The 24,413-nt window shown below is 37.5% G+C and overlaps 1 protein-coding gene and 1 long non-coding RNA gene across 2 annotated transcripts in view; one reads left to right on the forward strand and one right to left on the reverse strand.

The window, feature by feature from the left end:
* The window catches only part of DKK2 (dickkopf WNT signaling pathway inhibitor 2), a 102,236-nt gene that overhangs the window by 72,503 nt on the left and 5,320 nt on the right, over positions 1-24,413 (forward strand). Inside the window, exon 2 of the mRNA XM_067735393.1 lies at positions 22,930-23,080. Within this exon, the coding sequence (XP_067591494.1) occupies positions 22,930-23,080 (151 nt within the window). The remainder of the gene's footprint in view (positions 1-22,929; positions 23,081-24,413) is intronic.
* Positions 1-24,413, reverse strand: part of LOC137223516 (uncharacterized) — a 42,533-nt gene that overhangs the window by 17,943 nt on the left and 177 nt on the right. The gene's annotated exons all lie outside the window — the stretch shown is intronic.

The raw sequence follows: 24,413 nt of genomic DNA on the forward strand, positions 1-24,413 counted from the left end.
TAGGAAAGTCATGAGGAAGAAATGGTTTTGATTGAACCCTAGTGAGTGCAGATGTAAATATGCAACATTTAGGATGCCAGAGGAGACCCAGAAGATGTTAGGCAGTGAATGGGAAATGTCATTGTTGAGAATGCTATCTATAGAAGACAGTCAGCCATAGAAGTGGATAGAATTCTGGAGTGAAAGATTCTACAAAAATATTTAAAAATCTGAGACCAGAGCTGTTTAGAATTACTGTGTTAGAAAGGTGAGGGAATGAAGAGGACCCACTTAAGATAAGGTGAAGAACCAGGATGATGAGTGCTAGAAGCTAAGGAGGAAATCATTGTCCATAAAGGACAATCATTTCCTTCAGAAAGAGAGAGAATGACATGATCAAGGATAACCCTTTGAATCGAGCTCTTAGAAGGTGAAGTATGACCAGGGGTGAATGATGAGTTTCTGCACATTGGTAATGTCAGCTCTCAGGTTAAATGATGAATTAAGGAATAGATTAGCAGCCAGAAAGAGAAGACTATATGTGTAAGCTACTCTTTCAAGAAACTTCCCAATGAAAGAGAGAATGAGCATAGTTAGAGATTTTGTTTTTAATAAGAGAATTTTGCTAGGAAAAGACAATTTGCTAGTAGATGGGGAGAACGAAAGATACACTACTCTTTCTAACTAAACTCTCACTAGTCAAACTCAGGAAAACAATATATTCAGGTAGTGGGCCAAACTTTTTACAAGAGAAACGAAAAAAGATTAGAGAAATAAGAGTCTACAGAGCCTAAAAGAGAGAGCAGCAGGAGGGAAAAGGACCCCATTAATGCTAGATGTGCAAAACTATGTTTATAAAATATATCCATTCATTCATTCATTCATTTTTAAGCACATATTATATGCCAGGCACAGTTCTTGATGTTGGAGATACAGTCATAAACAAAGCAAAATAAAAAATCCCTGCCCTCATGGTGCTTAAACTTCAGTGAGGGGAGATACAATAAACAAGCAAATGATTCAAATAAGCAGCATGTCAGAGGGTGAGAAATGCAATAGAGAAAAATAAAGTGGTAAAGGAGCTGAGGGAGCAGTAGAGCGAGATGTCACTGGGGCCTCAATAATAAAGTAAGCGAAGACTTGAAGGAGAGGAGAGAGTGGGCCAGGTGGCTCTCTAGGGAAGAGCCTTCCAGCAAAGAGAAGAGCTGGTGCTGGGTCCTAAGTCTGAAGATGCCTGGTGTGTAGGAATCATATAAGGAGATCAGCATGGCTGGAGTGGGGTGAGTAGTGACAAAGAAGCACAGGGTCAGTTCATCTCAAACAGAAGGGGTTCAGGCTTTTGTGTGGAGACGCAAAGCCAGTGGACAGTTTTTAGTTAGCAACTGACAGGATTGATCTTCCATTTCAACAGGCCCACTAAGGCCGCTGTGTTGAGAATAAAATGGTGTAGGAGAATTCTGGGATGGCAGAGCAAAGATGGAAGGCGTGGCGTGGAGTGGAGCAGTGCAGATGGTGAGAAGAGATTGGATTCCAAAAACACTTTAAGGATAGAGCTCAATGGATTTGGTGATAGATACGAAGTTAAGAGTGAAAGAGAGGAATACAGCATGGCAACAAGGTTTTGGCCTGACAACTGCCATTATAGACTTGCCATTTACTGAGATGGGGAGGACTTCTGTGAAAAAGAAATAGAATAGCATTTGTAATATTTTTTTGAAGATCTCCAAAGGATCATCCCTACCTATATTGATTTTCACAAAACATATTACCTACAGGGACCTTTTTGACATTCCAATTTGGAAATGAAGTTTTGCAATTCAAGACATGCTTTACACTGTGCAGAAGGCTCACGGCCAAGTTATTGCTTGTAAAGCACTTAACACAGACCATGGTCCATAGTAAACACTCAATAAATATTAGCTATTATTAGAATTTTTTGTAGTGTCAGGCTGTTGAGAGGTTGATGCTATTTCATATTTATCAAAGGTTTTGTCTAGATCTCCAGTTTGTTCTACTAGATGGAAACAAACAACAAAAGGAGTTAATACCATATTTCCATAATGCTAAAGAAACAGGTTAATGACAAGTAGCCCCTGGAAAATAGGCAATTTTTAAATTAGTTGCAACAAATAGCTTTTTCAAAACAAAAACCAAAACAAAGCTTTTTGAAGGTGATTTCCTTCATTATGTAGATGGAAACCAGAAGCCCACAGATGTTAAGTGATATGTTCAAAGTCTACATGCTGATATGCAAGAGTCAGGACTTGAACCCAGAATTCCACCTCCCAGTGCTTAGCTATTTGGACCACAACAATATTATCTCTTTTGTTTGAATCCAAAAGCCATTTTGTACAAAGATTCTATGTGTTTTCAAGCAACTGCTTTTATATTCATCACAGACAAAAAGGTCCCCTCCTCCATTGTTTGTGCCTTTATTTTATGTATGGATAGAAAATAAATAGAAGTCATAAAAATGTGACCAGAGCTGTCATCGTTTTACCCAAAATAAGGGTCCATATAGCCATCCCACACACAGAGCAAAGCTCTAGAAATGTGTAATTCAAGTCACCTGGTACGATGGGCTCTGCAGGTGTTTGTAACACACACCCTTTACTGGTAAATGGTTTCCTGGTGTTTCATTTAGTCCCAGTGTCAGTGCATAAAGAAGGAAATCTCAGACATCAAAGGAAGAAAGAAGATTAAAGGATCCCAGCACTTTAGAAACAAGACATTGTCAGCTCTACCGTTTACTCCCCAACAATGCTTGTCCATACTCAACCCCAAGCAGAATGACCGGGAGAGCGTGCACAGATCTGGTAGGCAGATGTTGGAATATATGTTGGCTATATTGCCGGTTGTCATCTATACACATGTACACACATGGGGTAAGGCAAAGAAAGTGGTTGGGGGTTGATGCTAAAACACTGGCATCGACTCCTGCAGAGATGCAGGAGAGGAGTGGATGCCCTTATCAGTGCTTCTAAGACCTTTTGGTGTACACAGACTAGGACACTGGCAGGAAACTTTATGGGTAAGGATTGACCTGTGTCCATCATGTCAATCAGATAGGTTGCTTGAAGCTATATATCTAGTAAGTGCCTCAAGTAATACTAAAAGAAGCCCTCTTACCTTTGATTTTAAGCAAACTAATTCATTCAACATTAATGACTATACCATGCCAGGCACTGTATTTCAGACCCAAGATAGGAGACACCTCTAGTTCTGGCATTTTGGAAGTACAAATTGAAACAGTTTAGTAGTTTCCTCAGACATGCTGGAAGAGCTTAACTAGTTAAGTAAAAGGACTCATCTTCAGCCAGGAATAAGACTAATTTACATAATGATTTTAAAGCTGATACAGTGCTTTTACCTACACATTTTCATTTTGATGTTGATCCAGCCAATAAACCTGTGATGTAGAGAAAGTGGACACCTCCTATAAGCCTACTTTGTTTAAATATACAACGGTCCTTGGTTGAATTAGCAAAACCTATAATTAGAAAATAGGCGAATAGGCAACTCAGTCTAGCATGATGGTTCTCAAAGTGTGGTCTCCTGCAACATCAGTATCACTTGGGAGCTTATCAGAAATGCAATCTCTCAGGCTCCGCTCTAGACTTAACCAGAATCTTTGAGGCTGGAGCCATGCAGTCACCTCTAGGTGATTCCATGCAGCCTAAAGTTTGAGAACTGGTCTGGTAAAGAATTTAGAGTTAGAAAAAATGGGTTCTGCTTCAGGCTCTAGCACTTACTAACTGCAGGCCACTTAACAGTCTCTGATTAGGCTTCCTTACCTACAAAACTGAAGTTGATAATGCCCACCCACACTGCTTAATCCGTACGGTGGGCAGAGGAGGGGTATTCTGGAGTGAGGAAAATGTTTTGGAATTAGATAGAGGTAGTGGTGGCCCAAGACTGTGAATGTACTGAATGCCACTGACTTACTTTAAAAAAAATGTTTAATTTTGTTATGTGAATTTCACATCAATAAATTAGAAAAAAAATCCTATTCAACTCACTTCCCAACTGAATGCAAGAATGTGCGTGAAGGCTCTTTGCCAATCAGAAGGTGCTATACAGATGTGGGCTTATAGGAAGGCTATTCAGAAAGTAACTTTCCTCAGGTACTTTTATTTTTCCTGAGAAACAGAGAGCCCTGTCATTCAGATAGACATTTAGCAAGTGTTTCCAAACAATGTGGCATTTTAAAGAAAACATTTTATTTTTACAGTACCTTTCAAACAACTGTCAAGGGGTGAGTTTGAGGTAGGCAGAGGGGAACACCAGCCACAGCTGATGTGGTTAGTATCAAGAGATACAGTCCTACACCTCCAGGTCATACATGCACCCAAGTTATCCCAAAACTGAAAGTACACGAATGTACTTAGAAACTTTTCACTCAGTCTGATATCAATTCTCTTCTCCTTTGTTTGCTCAGTCCAAGATAATGGAGTTCCTGTGTGCTCCCTGAAAAGATGAGAGTATGTGTACTGCCACTACCTGAGTTTTGACTACTCACAAAAGCAATGGCTTGTTTCTATCCTATATGAGTCTCTTGAGGGCAGTGACCATGTCTTATGCATCTTTACCACCCCTAAAATGCCTACATTAGTAGCACTTTAGTAAATGTCAATGTATGACAGTGGCTTGAAATGGATGTTTTCCTGTAGGGCTCCTGGGACAATTTCACTACAGAAATTTGAGGACCAGAGGCTGAAGCACTAATTTATAAATCCAGTGATGTCATGGCTACCACCATATGGTAGATTGTGAATAATCCAGTTTACAGAAGCTCATAAATTTACTCACATTATCAGAGGTCTTGTCAGCCTGATGCAGTCTTATCCGAGGTGGCCTTTTCAGCTTCTCCAAGGCGAGGATGGAATCAGGAGAAGGAAAAAAAATTGATTCCATGTTGTCAAGATGCTGCCTGTGCTTTTTGTGTGGAACCAAGTGATTTCAGATTACGTTTGTAGTTGGCTGCTCCTTAAAGATTAGTTTTAGAGTTCTGCCTACGTTGCAGGAATTCTTTAGTGTTCTTTTCACGGAAATTTTTATACATACGTGAAAGTAGAGAGAATAGTACGAGTGAACCCCCATGTGCCCATCCCATAGATTAAACAATTTTTAACTCATGGCTAACCTTGCTTCATCCACATACTACAACTCATCCTCACTTTCTGCAGAGCATTTTAAAATAAATCTTACATAGCATGTTATTTCATCCACAAGTATTTCAGTTGTTTCTTTTTTAAACTTTAATTTTTATTGTATATTGGAGTATAGTTGATTTACAATATTGTGTTTCAAGTGTACAACTGATTCAGTTATACATACACATATTTCTTTCTTTCTTTTTTTTAAGTGTTTCTTTATTTGGCTTTGCCGGGTCTTTGTTGCAGCATGTGGAATCTTTTTAGTTGCGACACGCGGGATCTAGTTCCTTAACCAGGGATCGAACCCAAGCCCCCTGCACTGGGAGTGTGAAGTCTTAACCACTGGACCACCAGGGAAGTCCCTCTATTCTATTTTAGATTCTTTTCCCATATAGGTTATTATAGAATATTGAGTAGAGTTCCCTGTGCTATATAGTAGGTCCTTGTTGATTATCTATTTTATATACAGTAGGATGTATATGTTAATCCCAACCTCCTAATTTACCCTCCCCCCATGTTTCCCCTTTGGTAACCATAAGTTTGTTTTCAAAGTCTTTAAGTCTATTTCTGTTTTGTAAATAAGTTCATTTATATCATTTTTCTTTTAGATTCCACATATAAGTGATATCATGATATTTGTCTTTGTCTGACTTATTTCACTCAGTATGATAATCTCTAGGTCCATCCATGTTGCTGCAAATGGCATTATTTCATTCTTTTTTATGACTGAGTAATATTCCATTGTACATATATGTACCACCTTCTTTATCCATTCCTCTGTCGATGGACATTTAGTTTGCTTCCATGTCTTAGCTATTGTAAATACCGCTGCAATGAACATTGGGGTGCATGTATCTTTTCGAATTATGGTTTTCTTTGGATATACACCCAGGAGTGGGATTGCTGGATCATATGGTAGTTCTATTTTTAGCTTTTTAAGGAACCTCCACACTGTTCTCCATAGTGGTTGTACCAATTTACATTCCCACCAACAGTGTAGGGGGGTCCCATTTCTCCACACTCTCTCCAGCATTTATTGTTTGTAGCCTTTTTGATGATGACCATTCTGACTGGTATGAGGTGATATCTCACTGTAGTTTTGATTTGCATTTCTCTAATAATTAGTGATGTTGAGCATCTTTTCATGTGCCTTTTGGCCATCTGTATGTCTTCTTTGGAGAAATGTCTATTTAGGTTTTCTCCCCATTTTTTGCTTGGGTTGTTTGCTTTTTTGATATAGAGCTGCATGAGCTGTTAGTATATTTTGGAGATTAATCCCTTGTCTATCACTTTGTTTGCAAATATTTTCTTCCATTTTGTGGGTTGTCTTTTTGTTTTGTTTATGGTTTCCTTTGCCATGTAAAACCTTTTAAGTTTAATTAGGTCTCATTTTTAAAATTTTTGTTTTCCTCTTCACTACTCTAGGAGGTGGATCCAAAATGATATTGCTGCAATTTGTGTCAAAGTGTGTTCTGCCTATGTTTTCTGCTAAGAGTTTTATAGTGTCCAGCCTCATATTTAGGTCTTTAATCCATTTTGAGTTTATTTTTGTGTATGGTGTTAGAGAATGTTCTAATTTCATTCTTTTACATGTAACTGTCCAGTTTTCCCAGCACCACTTATTGAAGAGACTGTCTTTTCTCCATTGTATATTTTTGCCTCTTTTGTCATAGATTAATTGACCATAGGTGTGTGGGTTTATTTCTGGGCTTTCTATCCTGTTCCATTGATCTTTATTTCTGTTTCTGTGCCAGTGCCATACTTCTTTGATGACTGTAGCTTTGTAGTATAGCCTGAAGTCAGGGAGTCTGATTCCTCCATTCTGTTTTTCTTTCTCAGGATTGCTTTGGCTATTCAGGGTCTTTTATGTTTCCATACAAATTTTAAAATGTTTTGTTCTAGTTCTGTCAAAAATGCCATTGGTAATTTGATAGGGATTGCATTGAATCTGTAGATTGCCTTGGGTAGTTTAGTCATTTTGACAATATTGATTCTTCCAATCCAAGACCATGGTATATCTTTGCATCTGTTTGTGGCATCTTCGATTTCTTTCATCATCTCACAGTTTTCAGAATACAGGTCTTTTGCCTCCTTAGTAGGTTTATGCCCAGGTATTTTATTCTTTTTCATACAATGGTAAATGGGACTGTTTCCTTAATTTCTCTTTCTTATCTCTCATTGTTAGTGTATACAAATGCAACAGATTTCTGTGTATTAATTTGTATTCTGCAACTTTACTGAATTAATTGATTAGCTCTAGTAGTTTTCTGTGGCATCTTTAGGATTTTCTATGTATAGTATCAAGCCATCTGCAAACAGTGACAGTTTTACTTCTTCTTTTCCAATTTGTATTCCTTTTATTTCTCTTTCTTCTCTGATTGCCATGGCTAGGACTTCCAAAACTATGTTGGATAAAAGTGGCAAGAGCGGATATCCTTGTTTTATTCCTGATCTTAGAGGAAATGCTTTCAGCTTTTCACCATTGAGAATGATGTCATCTGTGGATTTGTCATATATGGCCTTTATTATGTTGAGGTAGGTTCCCTCTTATGCCCACTTTCTGGAGAGCTTTTACCATAAATGGGTGTTGAATTTTGTCAAAAGCTTTTTCTGCATCTATTGAGATGATCATATGGTTTTTATTCTTCAGTTTGTTAATGTGGTGTATCACACTGATTGGTTTACAGATATTAAAGAGTCCTTGCATCCCTGGGATAAACCCCACTTGATCATGGTGTATGATCCTTTCAATGTATTGTTGGATTTTGTTTGCTAGTATTTTGTTGAGGAGTTGTTTCTTTAAGAGAAAAGAACTTTAGAAAAATAACTGCAATACTATTAATATTATCAAAACTTAGAGTTAACAATAATTCCTTAATATCATTAAATATCCAATAAGTAGAATTCTTAAATGTTTACAATTTTGGAAATTATCAAGGAAAAGTGATTACAATTGAAATTTGTAATCTGTAATGAAGACCAGTGCTTGGTCTTTATTTGTCTGTAAAGTGACACATCGATAAAGTGCTTAGGCAAATTGTGAAATCATTTTGTAAAAAGCACATCTGCAAAATATCGGTAGTTTCCAGGAGCCTGTTATTTTCAGGGTCTCATGAAAATACGTGCAGTTTGTAGAGAAGCTCTAGCAACTGTGGCATCTGTTAGCAGGAGGAGTCTTTTTGGCTGGTGAGATGGTGAATTTAAGGATCTACGGCTGGGCTGAGGTTATGTGGAGAGTACTGAACTCATCCTCACCACGCCCAGGTTATGCACCCAAATTCCCAATTTTTGTGTTATTTTCGACAAAGTCTGTCCTCAGTGAAAACCATCCTGCTCTATCACTGGAAATACATTTTTTGCCTGTGATTGGGTATTGTTGAGAACTTGGCATTGAACCAGCCAGACAGCAGGACATGGGTGTGTATTATTACCCCATCTCTGTACATCCAAACATGTTTATCTAACAATGGAAAGACCTCCTGCAGACATTACGAGGACAAGATGTATAGATGTTAAATGAACTTCTCTGTAGAGCTCTCCAAACACATGTTGGCAGTTGTGACAGAGAGAGTTAATTTGTTAATACTTAAGAAATTCACTTCTTTGAAGACAAATAGCTCTATGCATAGTTACTGTTAAATATTAATAATAATTATTATTATATAGTCAGTAACTGGCTGATTACTCTTTTAACTGATTCATTCTATGAAACTGTGTTTTAAAGAACTGTGATTTCTTTTTGGAAGGTTCCCAAAAAGCAGGACTGGACTTTTTAGCAAATTTGCTGTTATTTATTAATGTCTAAGTATAAGAAAGGCATCCTGATGTTTCTTGGAATCATCATTTGCAAGTTGTAAACAGCTTTCAGTGTACCATTTATAAAAGTACAGCTCCAATTCTCGTTACTATGGGATAAACAGTATTATTTCAAGAGCTCGTTCTTGGCTTTTCCAAAACGTCCTGTTTAAAATCGTAGGCAGAATTTGATCAGTGTGTATTAGTCAGTGCTGTGCTCAAGCAGAGGAGATGAAAAGCAGTACATGACCAGATCCTTATGCTTTTGATCCACCCTCAGAAAAGAGCCTGGCGAGTGCTGGGTTTTGTAATAAAAATCACTTCATCCAATGTTAATGTGGAAACAACTTGATTTGTTTGTGTGAATAAAGTTCTGGTGATCTCATTTAAACCCGGGAAATGTTATAGTCAGACTGTAATCCATCCTATCTGATACTTGCTGTGCCCAGGTGTGGCTGTGTCTTTCCTTTTCCTACAGAACAAGGGAATCCAATCACTCTAGTCTCTAGACTGTGCAGCTAAACTGTACAGGAGTCTTATAGAGACTTAACCTTTTCAAACACACAGTGACATCTCTGCTTGGACTCAAAACATATAACAAACATTTCACTTAGGAAATTTGACCTAGAGGGTAGAGTTCTTATTTTTTTCCTTTTTGCGCATGCAATAGGCTCATAGAATCTTTCTACAAATACCAAATATGAACCTAGTTTAAGCTGAATAAGTTCTTTGCAAATTAGCTCTAAGTTCTTAAACTTGGGAGCAGGGCCTGAAAAACGTATGGGTGTCCCCAAAATTCTGATGTGTGGGCATAATGAGGGGAGTTGTTAGGTGTGTGTAAGAATTGTAGACATGATTTGAAATGAATTTGGTTCATAACATAGACATGCTTTCCACATTTTGGGGTAAAAACTGACATGCCAATGAGATTTAACTAATTTAACATGGTGAGAACCTTGTTTAACTCAATTTGTTTAAGATCATAAACAAGTTAGACATTAAATAAATGTTTTGGTGGTGGCATTCCATGGGGTGAGCATTTGGAAAGCATTAGTTGTTTTGTGCTGGTTGTTATACTGCAGTGACTAAGGTGTATCAAGAAATTGAATCCCTTTAGTATTCCACCTACATACCTTTAGGATGTTTAAAGGAAACCATCATTAGTTGTTCACCTTTTTGCTTCTCTACAAAAATATCTCATAGTGGTGGAGGTTAACTAGGAACACTATCAGATATGACCTCCAATAAGAAAAATATTGAGAGACAAAGACAAAGAAAATTTAGAAAGAAGTATTTAGGGTGGAATGTCAACAGGTTCATCTGCTCCTCAGAAGCACCCAGTGTCATAGATCCCACCCACCAAGAGGTTTAAACAATTTCCTGAGGACAATTAGGAAAGAGACGAAATACAGAGTCATTACTATGAATGGCTGCTAGGACAGCATTATTGCTGTGGCAGAGACCATCAATACCACTTAGATATAAAGAGCCTGCTTTTCACTTTAGATAATTTATATGTGAAAAGTATCATCAGTTATAGGACTGTAATGTAAAGGAGCTGATGATAGCACTTGAAAATGTGAATCTGAGGCTCAACATGAAATATTTGCAGCCAAGTTGCTGGTTGGAAAATTACTCATCAATCAATTTTCTTTCTTTTTTTAAACACATATGGCGTCCTAAGTTAAACAGTTACAGGTTACAAATGATTTATGTAGGACTTAGCTGATTTTTAAAAATCTATTTCAAAATATATACAAAATCATCTCTTGATTTTCAAGTTCTTTCTTTTTACCATCTGCTGATGGGTACTTATATGAGCATTTTTATCAAACCAATGGTACAAATTTCAAACCACTGTTGCAACAATATCTCATTCATTAATTCATTACTGGACAAAATGTGGAATGCTAACTTATTCCACATGACCATTGGAGAATATAGACGTGAAAGATGGTTTCCATAATCAGAGAGTATAAAGAAGGCAGAGGAAGAATTTAACAGAACATGATCTGTATCATGGGACAAACAGCATGAGGTGTTAGCAGAATGCAGGTTAAATTGGACATCCAAATCAGCTAGGAGTGAGGAGCTAGCCCAGAAGGTTTCCAAAAAGTGAAGTTATTTGATATAATCTCTGAATGAGTTGGAATTATTCTGATGATGAAGTGAATGGAGGAAAGGTATTTGTGGCAGAGGAAAAATATTTGCAGATCCATAGACGTGAGGGTGTGTGGCTAACTAAGGGATGTGCAAGCAGCACCTATCACTGGAATATATAATGCAGTGCTGGCTGGGAGGGTAGATAGGGGTCATATGCCATGCTAAGAACAAAAATATTTTCTGCTCATCTTTATTGCTAAAAAATTGTCTTCTTTGGTTAGAACAAACAAAAACAAATGGGATAGATTTCAGATAGCATCCCAAACATAGTTCCAGAAACACTTTACTGCTGGATGTGAGGGAAAAAAAAACTGAAAAAAGTATAGGATTTCAGATTGACTCTAGTAAAGTTGTATTAAAAACTTTATTAACAACTTGGCTGATGAATTTTGTTTCATTTGTTTGCCTAGACTTCCTTTTGACCAAAATAGCACTTGAGTTGTGTTGAGGCAGGACATATCTACCCCAATCCCTGGGGTGATCCCTGCTTTCTTAGCTGCACTCCACTTCTTTCCTACTCTCCCTCCCACATCTCACATTTTAAAGCCCCATATTTGCTGAAAATTCTGCTGGAATGTGAGGCCAGACACAGAGGTGTTAAAAAGAGTCCAATGCCAGTACATCTGGGGATCCTTAGTAATGAACAAGGGCCAAGAAAAGGAGTAGCAGAAATACAGAGGAGCATACTCTTTACAGGGTCTGGAGGGACCAATGGGATGAAGTGACTTAAGCCCTGAGACATGATTTCATTTTTTTTCATCTAGTAACAAATCATCTGACCTCTCTTACACTTTTGAGAGTGTCCTGGTCACCACAGCAAGCAGGTATACAGAGATGTGGGTCGTGTGGGGGACCGATGTCTTCTATGTGTTTTCTTTGAGATTATTAACACGTTGAATATATCATCCTAAATGAACCACATTTCTGAGGCTGAGATTTGAATACCAAGGTCACACAAACCAACGTATCTGTCATCTGGCTCTTAATTTCCTTCCTTTCCAATCCTCTAGCAAAGCACTTAAATAGAATTTTTTGATAGAAGTAGATTATAAGCCAATGAGTGATGTCTTTCTCTATGCCATATTGTTCACTAGAAGTAAATTTTCTTTGTCCTTATGTGCTGACCGTCCCTTCCTCCTTCTACACAATAAGAATTTAAATTTGTTCATGGGGGCAGGAGGCTGAGAAATAAGACCACATGTGTATCAAGATATTGACTATTTTTTGGAAGAATGTTTTATTTTAATAAACAACATATGGTCATATAATTGCTATTATCTGACACTAAAAATAAAAATACTCTCCAAGTTGGGACTTTTCAACCCAATCGTCTTGTGAATACCTGAAATAAATGAGTAGCCTTGGATATTGTAATTTCATCTGTCAGGAAGTCAGGCAATAATTCCCCTGGATGCTTTAAACCTATGATTATGTTAGAGACTCTGAGACTGATTCAAACTCTCTCAAACATTGTCCGGATCTTTGGAACCCAGAAATGACAACATAGGTGTACTCAGAGTGCTCTTTGCATGAAGAACTCCTATGTGAGATCTGCCTTATCAACTGAACATTCCAAATAAATAAAAATGAAACAAAGGCATGTAGCATAGGTCCCTACCTATTTTACAGGTTATATAAATATCAGCTTAAAATACCTAGGGAAGGAATCAAACTGGAAAATGGGAAAGAGTAAGGATGGTAAAATAACTGATTATATGAGATAACTCCTATTCCTTTCTCTTGGTAACTAACAGACAAGCTTAGTAACTTACACAAACTTATCTCTTAGTAACTCATCCAAAGATCAGGAGTTGGGGGCTTCCCTGGTGGTGCAGTGGTTGAGAGTCCGCCTGCCGATGCAGGGGACACGGGTTTGTGCCCCGGTCCGGGAAGATCCCACATGCCGTGGAGCGGCTGGGCCCGTGAGCCATGGCCACTGAGCCTGCGCATCCGGAGCCTGTGCTCCACAATGGGAGAGGCCACAGCAGTGAGAGGCCCACGTACCGAACAACAACAAAAAAAAGGAGTCAAAGTTCAGGAGTTGAAGTGCTTCATCCTGTTGCACATATAACTTGCCTCTTGTCCCTCTATATCTCAGGAGTGTGTAATATAATGATTCTAGTCCATGACTCTTCATGGACTTACTGTTTATTTTCCTCCAAATGGCAAAGGCAGAAACAGATTGAGTTACTTAGGCAGAGTTCTGTGTTAGAGCTGTGAACCACCTCTTCGCCCTACTTTTTTTAATCAAAAGGTTTCTTAGGTTTCGATTCAATCTCTGTGGCTGTTGCTATTGCGTAAACCTCTTGCTCCAACCTTCTGGGTGATCTTTTGGGACCGCGCTTCATCTCAAATGTTTGCTTCTCCTCCCAGCACACCTAGAGGATAAAGTGCTGCCTGCTTTCTTATTTATGATTGTAAATTTAAATGGTACATTTTATATTCTCAAGCAATATTTACACAGGACTTAAAGTAGTTCTTTCTTAAACAGAAATTGAGTTTTTTTCACTGCAAATGAATATTGAGGGCTATATTTTGCTGTGCTTTTTTCCATCTTCCCAACTATAAAAGAGCAATATTTTCAATTTTATCAGCTTCCATCAATTGTTTCCTCAAAAATCAGATTAGAATATGGTGAGAGGCCATTTGTCTATTAGTCTAGCCTAATTCTTAGAAGAAGTAAAAGAGAATTGAATGAGATTAGAGAAGCATGAAGTTTGTACATTTTATACTAAATGAAATCAGCCAAAACAATAAACATTAGCTCAATTAAATAACTGTTGGAACAATGGATTGTTTGTGTGTGTGTGTGTGTGTGTGTGTGTGTGTATCGTTTGAATGTTGCCTTGATGGTCTTATTCTGCTAATAAGATGACATTTATAAAACAAAAGAGAATTTTTAATCATGAAACTTCAATGTGTATTCTTGATACACTTGCAAGAAGCCCTCTCTCCAGGAAACCCAAGTTCTTCCAAGCCTTCCTAATATGAAAACCATGAGGCATAAAATTAGCAAGTAATAAGAAATTTCACTTTCAATTTCATAATATTAAAGTTGTCCCTCGGTGTCCACAGGGAATTGGTTCCAGGAACCCCCACTGTTGCCAAAATTCAAGGATGCTCAAGTCCCTTAGGTGAAATGGCCTAGTACAGTCGAGCCTCTGTGTCGGTGTGTTCCACCCACGCACACACACACGACACACACATCTTCATGGAGTTCTCATGTTCTCATTTCTAAACCCAAGATATTATAAGTGAAAACTTACTCCAACTCATGAAACATTTCAAATTCACAAGTGTTTACGTTTGGGCACAGAAATCTTTACCAACATCGACCTACTCTATAATCATGAAGAAGGTCTTCTAAACAGCAATAAGAAAGTATGTTAAGTTTTCATATCTACCTGTGCATCAGTATTTGAATTTTCAATGTGCTTTTCATTGGAAGGGAAAATTTCATGCTATACAAAGGATAGAAAATAATAAAATCATACATCATCTGTTTATCATACTTCACACAGGGAGGAAGAGTACTTGTTTTGTAAAGACCAACAGGATACATGATGCAAAGAAAACTGCAAAGCTGTGCATTGCCAGCACGACACAGGTGTACACCACATGAGGATATGAAACAAGCCAGCACTAATGGGTGTGTTGACAGCTATGAGTCTACACTGTGTTTCTCCCAAAGTGCACTAGTGTGTTTGGTATGTGTTACTTTACTTTTTTATTTGTTTTAGAAATCCTCAAGCCCACCCCTAAACACAGTGGCTAAGTACTAGGAGTGAAGATGAACCTGCCTGGAAAACAGTTGTTGTCAGTGAGTCTCTTAGACTCATATTGATGTTAGGGAACCAATTCCCCCCTTAGACCCATATCTATCTGGGAGGTACTGCGGACGGAGTTCATATCTCATGTAGACCAGACACTGTCTGTATAACAAATGTATAAGAGCATCTTTAATCTTTGCAACAATTCTATAAAGCAGTGTTTCCCTATCTTACCTTATCATATAATCACCAGGACAGTATTCATTAAAAAATATAGATTTCTGGACCACATCCAGTCGTACAGAATTAGTCTCTATGAGGAGTCTGTGAATAAGTAGTTTTTAAAGACACCTCATGAGATTTTTAAGATTAGGTAAGGGAAACGCTGCTGAAGGTAGTATTATACCCATTTTATCAAGGAGGAAACAGAGACTCAGCTAAGTAACTGTATAACAAATTAACTGTGAAGGTGTAATTCAAACTGCAATATAACTCCAAATTTCTACCGACCATGTTACCTTGCTGCAGGTCATGAGGTCAAACAAATTTTAAGGCTACAATGAAAATTCTGTATTATAGACATTCAATTCTGGATTTAAAAGAAAATGTAAAATTGTGTAGTTTCTTCCTCTGTTTTGGTTAGGACAGTTATACTGAACCAATTGCAGAATTATAAAGGGCTTCATAATTATATGCGGAGTATAAAGGGCTCCAACCACTGCTGCCAAAGCATTCTAGAAATGCTTTTTGAATATGGGATAGAAGTGTTCTGTCCTATATATTCCAAATGAGGGCAGAATGGTCAAAAACAAGCAAAAATAAAAAGCCATGTACTGTTTAGATTTCTCTAGGTGCTGAGATCATATGGGAAGGGTTCCTCTTCCCATTCACCCCTTGATCAACAGCAGTAATGGACATGTTACAGTTGAGAATATGGTCTATGTTCAAAGTAGAGAATTCCCTGGAATCTCTTTTCTGCTTAATGACATACAGAGAACAGGGTGAAGCAACTAAAGTTGGAGAGGACCCTGCCTTTATTTCACAGAATTATTGTTTCTTAGGATTTAAATGAGGCTTTCTGAATACATTGGGGAGGTTAATGAACCCCTGGCAGAAATCTATCATTCCTAATTTATAATCCAGGCAGTATTAGTAGAAATTCTCTCAATTTTGAACTTTTATATCAAAAAATCAAATGTCTAACAAACTTAGCCTTGAAATGAATATGTATAAAAGGTATTCAAAGGTTTTCCACGGTGTGCACAGCATGAATTGTTTTAGGGAATCAATTTCCAGATCCTTAACTTCCGTGGTTCTTTTTCTTATAATTGTCTGGAATATGCCTGTGTTTACAATAAGTCTTTTGCTATTTTATGTGGGAAAAAAAGAAAAACCGTCACGCATTCCAAATCTTGATATATTGCATTAGCCAGAGGTATAAAATCCACTTTTGGATGTAAAACTAAAATAGAATTTGGAATATTGGTTTTAACAAAGATATTCTTAATGGTTGATCAGGGCATCCTAAATGTACAAAGGCACTTTCTTTCCTTCTCTTATCTTCTTCTTGGATTGACCCTTGATCATTATGTAGTATCCTTCCTTGTCCCTTGTAACAGTCTTTATTTTAGTCTATTTTTTCTGATATGAGTATTGCTACTCCAGATTTCTTTTGATTCCCATTTGCATGGAATACCTTTTTCCATCCCCTCACTTTCAGTCTGTATGTGTCCCTAGATCTGAAATGGGTCTCTTGTAGACAGCATATATACAGGTCTTGTTTTTGTATCCATTCAGCCAGTCTACGTTTTTTGGTTGGAGCATTTAATTCATTTACATTTAAGGTAATGATCGATATGTATGTTCTTACTGCCATTTTTTAAATTGTTTTGGATTTGTCTTTGTAGGTCTTTTTTCTTCCCTTCCTCTTTTGTTCTCTTGTGATTCGATGACTATCTCTAGTGTTGTGTTTGGAGTGCTTGTTCTTTTTTGTGTGTGTATCTGTTGTAGTTTTTTGGTTTGAAGTTCCCATGAGGTTTTGATATAGCAGTCTCTCTATATATACAAGGTTGTTTTAAGTTGCTGGTCTCTTAATTTCAAATCCATTTCCCATTTCCTGCATTTGTGCTCTCCTCTTCTCATGGTTGCTGGTTTTGATATCATACTTGTATGTGGATGATTTCCTACTTTTACTGTATGTTTGCCTTTACTGGTGAGCTTTCCCATTTGTGATTTTCTTGTTTCTAGTTGTGGCCTCTTTTTTTTTTTTTCCCCACCTAGAGAGGTTTCTTTAGCATTTGTTGTAAAGCTGGTTTGGTGGTGCTGAATTCTCTTTGCTTTTGCTTATCTGTAAAGCTTTTGATTTCTTCATTGAATCTGAAGGAGAGCCTTACTGGATAGAATATTCTTGGTTGTAGGTTTTTCCTTTTCATCACTTTAAATATCCTTCTCTTATTACTAATTTTTAAAAAGTGAATCTTGGCCCCAGTTGGAAAGTTCTGGATATAGAACATTCAAAATAGTTGTTATGACTTGTGCATTTTAAAATTTAACTGAATGTCTTCTAAGACTAACTTGTTCAAGGAAGAATCTCATCTATTGGTAAATATGTTGTGATTTATTTTAGGATCAGGCTGCATTGATCAATATTTTACTGAATCATGAAAAATTACTGTGAACTTCACCTTATAAAATGTTTAATGTTATATATCGTATTAATAAAACAAACTTAAACTTATGCTGAAACATTTTACATGTCAAATGCAATGATACATGTTTTTCAAAATTAGTTTAGGGGTAATGCAGGCAAAACATTTGTAGATCACAGAACATAGTTGTTAGTGTCTGGATCATAGCTGGTGTTCAATAAATAAAAGCTGAATAAATAATTATTGAATACTGAATGAATACCCAAGCAGCCACCCTAAGAACCTATGGCACAGATCCAGAACACCATGAAATATCTGAAAATTTCCTCTCAAATTAAAAATAGCTCAATTCTCCTGGCCTTAGGTTCAGGAATCCTCAAAGATGCATCTAGTAAACCCCTATCCCCTAGAGGTAACTGTGGACAAAGGAAAAGATCAAATTGCATAGCCTTTGGCAAGAAGTGTACAACTGCACATGAGCCAGATTGAGTTATATTTCCCTGCACCTCCTGCAGTTGAAATGTTAGGGTTTGAGTTTGAAATGACCACCTTAAAGGATAGCGTATTTTGCATGCTCACTGAAATACAGATCTATCATGTGGAATGTCATGACAAGGGAAATTAATCTTTAAGAACCTAGAGGACACCAGTGTGATCTGGTTTCCCAAACGTAATTGCCAACCCTTTGCCGTGCTCTGTTTAAGACCCCAGACATGTTCCAATCCCCAGCCCTTTGCTGCTACCTCCCTCTGTCCACTTGCCTCAAATGTTTTTCATTCCCACAGCTGGGTTGTCCCCCTACAGGCTTTCTTCTGCCTGCCCAGCTGATGACGTTTTTCTGCCTCCAGAAAACTTCCGAGATTGTTATAAACAGTGCTTACAGGGGACAAAGGATTGTCCCAATTAAAAACAACAACAACAAAACTAGGACAGTCTTGCAAGAATCCGAATGGGTGGGTAGCCGACATGAACACTTTATGTTGTTTCTCTCTTCTTCATTCCCCCCATCATTAAACAGGAACATGTCATTGTTTTGAAAGCTTGGGAGTTAAACTAAGGTTTTAGCTGTGGCCAAAGGTCTATTGAATAGTCAGTCAGTGCTGCTGAGATACCTGAAACACTTTTTCTCATTTCATAATCACTTCACTGTTGCACTGGGGTGTTCTAAGGGATGGGCATTAATTGGAAAATAAGAATAAATTCAGCCCTAAATCTAAGTCTTGATTTAACAGGCCTTTTCTCCCTGCAGGTTTAAGAATAATTGAAAAAAAAAAAAGGCTCAATTAGTTTAAATAAGATGCAGTAACATTTTATTTTTTCATTAGAATATTATTTAATTATCATTATTTGCATGATGGGATTTTGCTTATAACTCTGATTACACTGAGTTTAAGTGGACAGAAAACTGTTGTCACAAAAATGGAATGGAAGATGTTGTTTACAGTCTTGTGTTTTCCGCCAGTATTCTGTTTTTTCCAACAGCTGCAGTAGGACATGCTGTTGGTATTTGGAGGCTTCTAGAAAGAGAAGTGGCCAAGTTTATTTTCCTAATCTCTAAATTCAGCACATAGGTCACCACTCAAACACCTTTTCTATGTGTGCATTAATAGTCATTATTAAATGCTCTCAGTCACGACACCTTACAAGGAGGCCTAAAAGCCAGGGCAGGGCTCTGATCCCCAAGTGTTCTGCTGCTGAGCACATGTGATTTATCTGCAGAAGTTACTTAACCTCTCTTCACTTCATTGTTAAAACTGTAATAAATAAATGTTCTAGATTAGCAAAAATATCCTTTATACTAAAAAAGGAATTCTCCCTTCTGACAGACTTATTTTCAAGCTGTGTCCAATATGTTCACTCTTATTTTAGTCCGTGTCATGGTGGTAATGATAACTAGCACTGCTATTTATGGGAACAACTGTATTTTTAGCCTAGAAAGGGGGCTGGGAAAAACTTCTCTGTTTTGTTGGCCTGATCATGGACAGCTCTCATGTTTTCTTAATTTATGGCCCATCATCTGCTATTATTAGATATCACAAATGAATTTATCCCCTAAGTGTGACTAAAGCTAAGTCATGAATGATTCTGCATGAAGGCGAGTATTCCTGGATGCTCAGGCAACCAAATTTCTGATGCAGTTTTGGAACTTTTAGTACAGGAGGGGCATGTATAACGTCTCTCCCTAATTCTTTCACTTGATTTGCAGTCTTCCACACAGACTGTCATTGTTCCTAAACTCAAGTAAATGAAGAACCATAAAAATTGGCTATTAATAATTTCCATAGCAGGTTAAGAAAATCAGTCTTATTCATTTATAAAATAAGTACCAGGGAAGCATATTATTATTTTTGTTAAATGGAAACTTAAGACTAAGGTACTCAAATGTAAAAATCATCATTAAATGGGACCTTTGGAGGCCAAAGTAAAGGGAAAGGATTTTTCCGTGGGAAAGCTTCTTAATGACACTTTTATTAATGAATATAATTCCCTTCAGTGGTCTGTTAATTGCCACAGGTCACTTCTTCAGGATTCTCCATAACTACTTTAACTATGTGCTTTTCTTTCTGTCTCTCTCTCCCAATCTCCCTCCCTCCCTCCCTCGCCTAATATGATACCATTTCCAGACATGTTAAAAGGGTTAATGTAGGAAAAACCCAATAGCAAGCTGCAGAACTTCATACTTGAGTTGAAAACTCTTTACTAAAAAATAATGCATTAGGCTAAAAACATGAGAATTGGTATTAATGGGTCAGAGTCATATTTCCTCCTGTTCTGTATTTTCTTGCTAATGGTTACACCAAGGGAAACTTTATGGCTGACTAGATCCATCCTGGGGGAACACTGATTTCAGATGTTTCTGAAATATCACTTGCTTTCCCTAAACTTGTTTCAATCAATTTTTCTCATCCATTCTTGATTTTATTCATATATAAAGGCTGTTGTTTGGAGCCCGGAGTTCCATAAGCATACTAAAAGCTGTGTAATATAACCTTTCATTTCAATTATTAAATTTTTTTTTTTTTGTCATAGCACTCCTCTTAATATTATGTTCTGGGATTCCATTCCAAGGACAAGTTCACATTAACAATAACCTTCAATTTAAAAAAAAAGTCCTGCATACTTTTCCTGCCTATATCATTTATATTTCAAGCCAATTAAAAGATCTATTGGAACATAATAAAACTACCTGATATTTTTTGTCTCTTCCCTCTAAAAATTGGTGAGAATTTTACTGTGATCCTATTCACAAAGTACTATTGTGCATATTACTTTTTGTAATAGCATCAAATATTTCCCATCTCAAGTATTTCCCATTTCAATATGTTCCATTTCCCACAACTGAGAATGGGAAGACTATGATGTGCCTTCCACAATTTTCTGCTTAAATCAGCTGCTACTTTTAGCAAACAACTTGCTTTCTACCATACAGGCTATTTTTTAGGAATGGAATCAAGTATTATCCTATATTCAGAATCCCTTGAAGAGTCATTGTTTGAGTTGAATTGCACATGATGTTTTAGGTGGCGTATGTTTACTTCCATTGAAAGAACATGTCCTATTTTTGAGGAAGGAAAAGAAACTTGTGAGACATCAGATGTTTCTTGCAAAACAATTTGGTGAAATAAATGTAAATGAATCAGAAACATGTGAATTGTATTTCAGTTAAAATTAATGGGTTTAAATATGAAGGCAGTAAAGCACTCAGGGGGAAAGAGTGTAGCAAGTCGGGAAGTGACATTTGTTTTGTTTTCATCCGTCTTGGACTCTTGAAAATGGCCTAATACTCTGAATTCAACCTCATTCAGAGTCCCTCTTAAGTCTAACAATGGAGTTATAGAATGGGACAATAGTATTCAAATTAATTTTATAGCTTTATCTGGCTCCAGTTATAATGCGGGCGTCAAACATTGCCACTGTGCAATTTTTCAAAAGCACTTTCAGTTTGAAGTTAGAGGTTTTTCTATTCTCTTCTGAGGGTAAACAGAAAATTGTTATGATGCTAAAAGTGTATTTTTTTCATAGAACAACAGTGTAAAGTTTTCAGAGTCACATATCAACTTCGTATTTATTTCCTCTTTCTAAGATGAACAGATCTAAATGGAAAACACAGGGGGCAGAATGCATACACACGTACGCAGGAGAAGGGCACAGGGAGAAAAGGCGATGGAATAGAGTGAGAGAGAACGAGAGAGGAGGGAAGGAATAAGCAATGCATGCAGGGGTGAGGTCATCAAGCCTCATTTCAAAAGTAAAGCGCTCAAACCACACTACTTATTTTAGTGTCACAAAAATTTTATCCCATAGTTTTATAGTCCTATCATTTATGCTTGCTTAAAAACAACTACATAGCTTTTTATTTTTATATTTTTTCAATTTTAAAAAAATGCATTACTCTGAAAAGCAGGGAAAAAAATGAACTACAAAAAAAAGGACTTACAAATAATTTTCCCTGTCAACATGCCTCAAAATTTGAGTACTGTAAGTTTGATGTGATATTTCAGTTTCTCAACTCTCAGTCTCTGAAAACAGGGACATTTTAAGTGTTCCAGTAACTTGCAAGAGACAAGGAGTATATAACTGGATTGTGTGTTTATATATATATATATATATATTCTTTTGTTTTTGAGATAATATATGACACTGCTTAAGTAGCCTTCTGAACATATAACCTGGTAGAGAAATGTAGGAACAGAAGTCCTTTCTGTATAAGTTGAAGGTACAGTAAACCATAGGGCTGTTTTTGTGTGTTAAGAGCCTGCTGTTTTGTTTCCTGAGAACATGAGGTTGTATCAGTCATTGGAGTTCAGCGTCTCTCTGACCACTCAGAGCTCTGCTGCTGCTCACCACTGAGTTTGGAATGAAGATGCTGTTCCTTGATTTCTTTGTGCCAAAAGGTTCATTGCTTCAAACTCTTAGAAGCATCTCCCCTCTTTGCTCCTCTATCTGTTCCATAATTGGGCAGGAGATGTGTTTTAGCTGCTACCACAGCCCTTTGTTGCTTTATTTAACCTTCTCCTCATCCTAGTTTAGTGGATAAAAAATGGAGTGGCTAGGCTGTTTCATTTACACCTTAAATCAGTGGCAATATAACATTTAGAACTGGTTTTGAGCTCCCAGAGTCACTCTTTAGGGCTCTACTAATCAACATAAAGTCTAAATCCTAACCCCTAATTTGTGTCAATGAAAATATATGAATAGTGCCAACTTCATCTTCATCACCATCAACAGTAAATATTTATAAAGTCCTCAATTAAGTAACTTACTATGTAATATCTCTGCTGAGCACATTATTACAATGGTATATTTCCTTTGAGGAGGGATACATTGTGATTTATTTTCCATCATGATTTGGTGCAGTAACTTTTTGTTACAAGATCTAATCTTTGCTTTTGGTGTTGTTGTTCCACTTCATGACAGGCCTACCCTTGTAGCAGTGATAAGGAATGTGAAGTTGGAAGATACTGCCACAGTCCCCACCAAGGATCTTCGGCCTGCATGGTGTGTCGAAGGAAAAAGAAGCGCTGCCATAGAGATGGCATGTGTTGTCCTGGCACCCGCTGCAATAATGGTAAAGGTCTCGCTCAGTGTTGAAGGGCCTCTTTCCTTTCATGTAGGAGGCCTGGCTACCAAGTTAGGCTGCCTTCTCCTTAGTCAGACTCCTGAAATGTAAGGAGCCTTTCAGAATTGGCAGGAATGGGATCAGGGTTTAGATATGTATAAGATTACCTGGATTCCCTCTCAAATCTTAGTTTTCCTGGGCTCTGACCATCTCCTATAATTTATAATCTATGCTGATCTAGGATTTGCCGTATTGAAATGTTGCATATAAATAGCTAGATGTTCTATTCCACTAAACACTTAAGCAAATATGTGCAAAGGAACCAAAGAAAGGAACATGCTATGATTTAGCAATACACTTGTGAATCTGTTTTCCATTTCCATACTAGTTTCATACTTTTACTCTTATACTCAAGGTGTCCTCTTTTTTTTTTTTTTTTTTTTTGTACGCGGGCCTCTCACTGCTATGGCCTCTCCCGCTGCGGAGCACAGGCTCAGCGGCCATGGCTCACGGGCCCAGCCGCTCCACGGCACGTGGGATCCTCCCAGACCAGGGCACGAACCCGTGTCCCCTGCATCGGCAGGTGGACTCCCAACCACTGCGCCACCAGGGAAGCCCCCAAGGTGTCTTCTTTTAAAGGCCCTACCCCGTGGCATGCACAAATGCTGATGGAGTGATTGGTTCCTCCAAAAGGAGACACAGGAGTCTATTCCCTGGCCTTCACCCAATCTCAATGAGCTTAGAAGCAGACAATTCAGCATTAACGATAAAATGAAGAACCACCAACAACACATGGTAAAACCATTAAATAATTGCAGAAGGTGATCAGAAACATACACTTATTCATACAAAACAACATAATCAGGCTCATAATCCTATACTTATTCCTGACCTCTGGGCATAGTCCTATTGGAAGTACCCTGGACAAGAAGAGGTGAAGGGAAGACCTCATACCATTAGAGGTGTTTACAGTGTAGACAAGGATTATACTGTTGATTGAAAAAGGAACCTTGATCTTTTTCTGATCAGATGTCTGATTAGACAATTATAAGGTATTAAGAGCTAATAATAATTTAATACTTTACTATGTCACTATTCTAAGCACTTCACATGTATTCACAGTCATTTAGTGAAATGAATTCTGTTTTCATCCTTATTTTTGCCCAAGGTCACTTGGTCTTGAGGGTGGCAAGATTCAAATCAAGAAATCCTGGCTCAGGACCATACTATTCAATTCTCAGTCTGGACAAATATATAAATAAATGAATAGATGAATGAATAGACAGATGATAGATAAATGGCTTCATACCTCACGTCAGGAGAATACTTGGGTAAGAATCAC

This window comes from Pseudorca crassidens, chromosome 4 (genome assembly GCF_039906515.1).
Source record: "Pseudorca crassidens isolate mPseCra1 chromosome 4, mPseCra1.hap1, whole genome shotgun sequence".
In the NCBI taxonomy this organism is placed as follows: Eukaryota; Metazoa; Chordata; class Mammalia; order Artiodactyla; family Delphinidae; genus Pseudorca; species Pseudorca crassidens.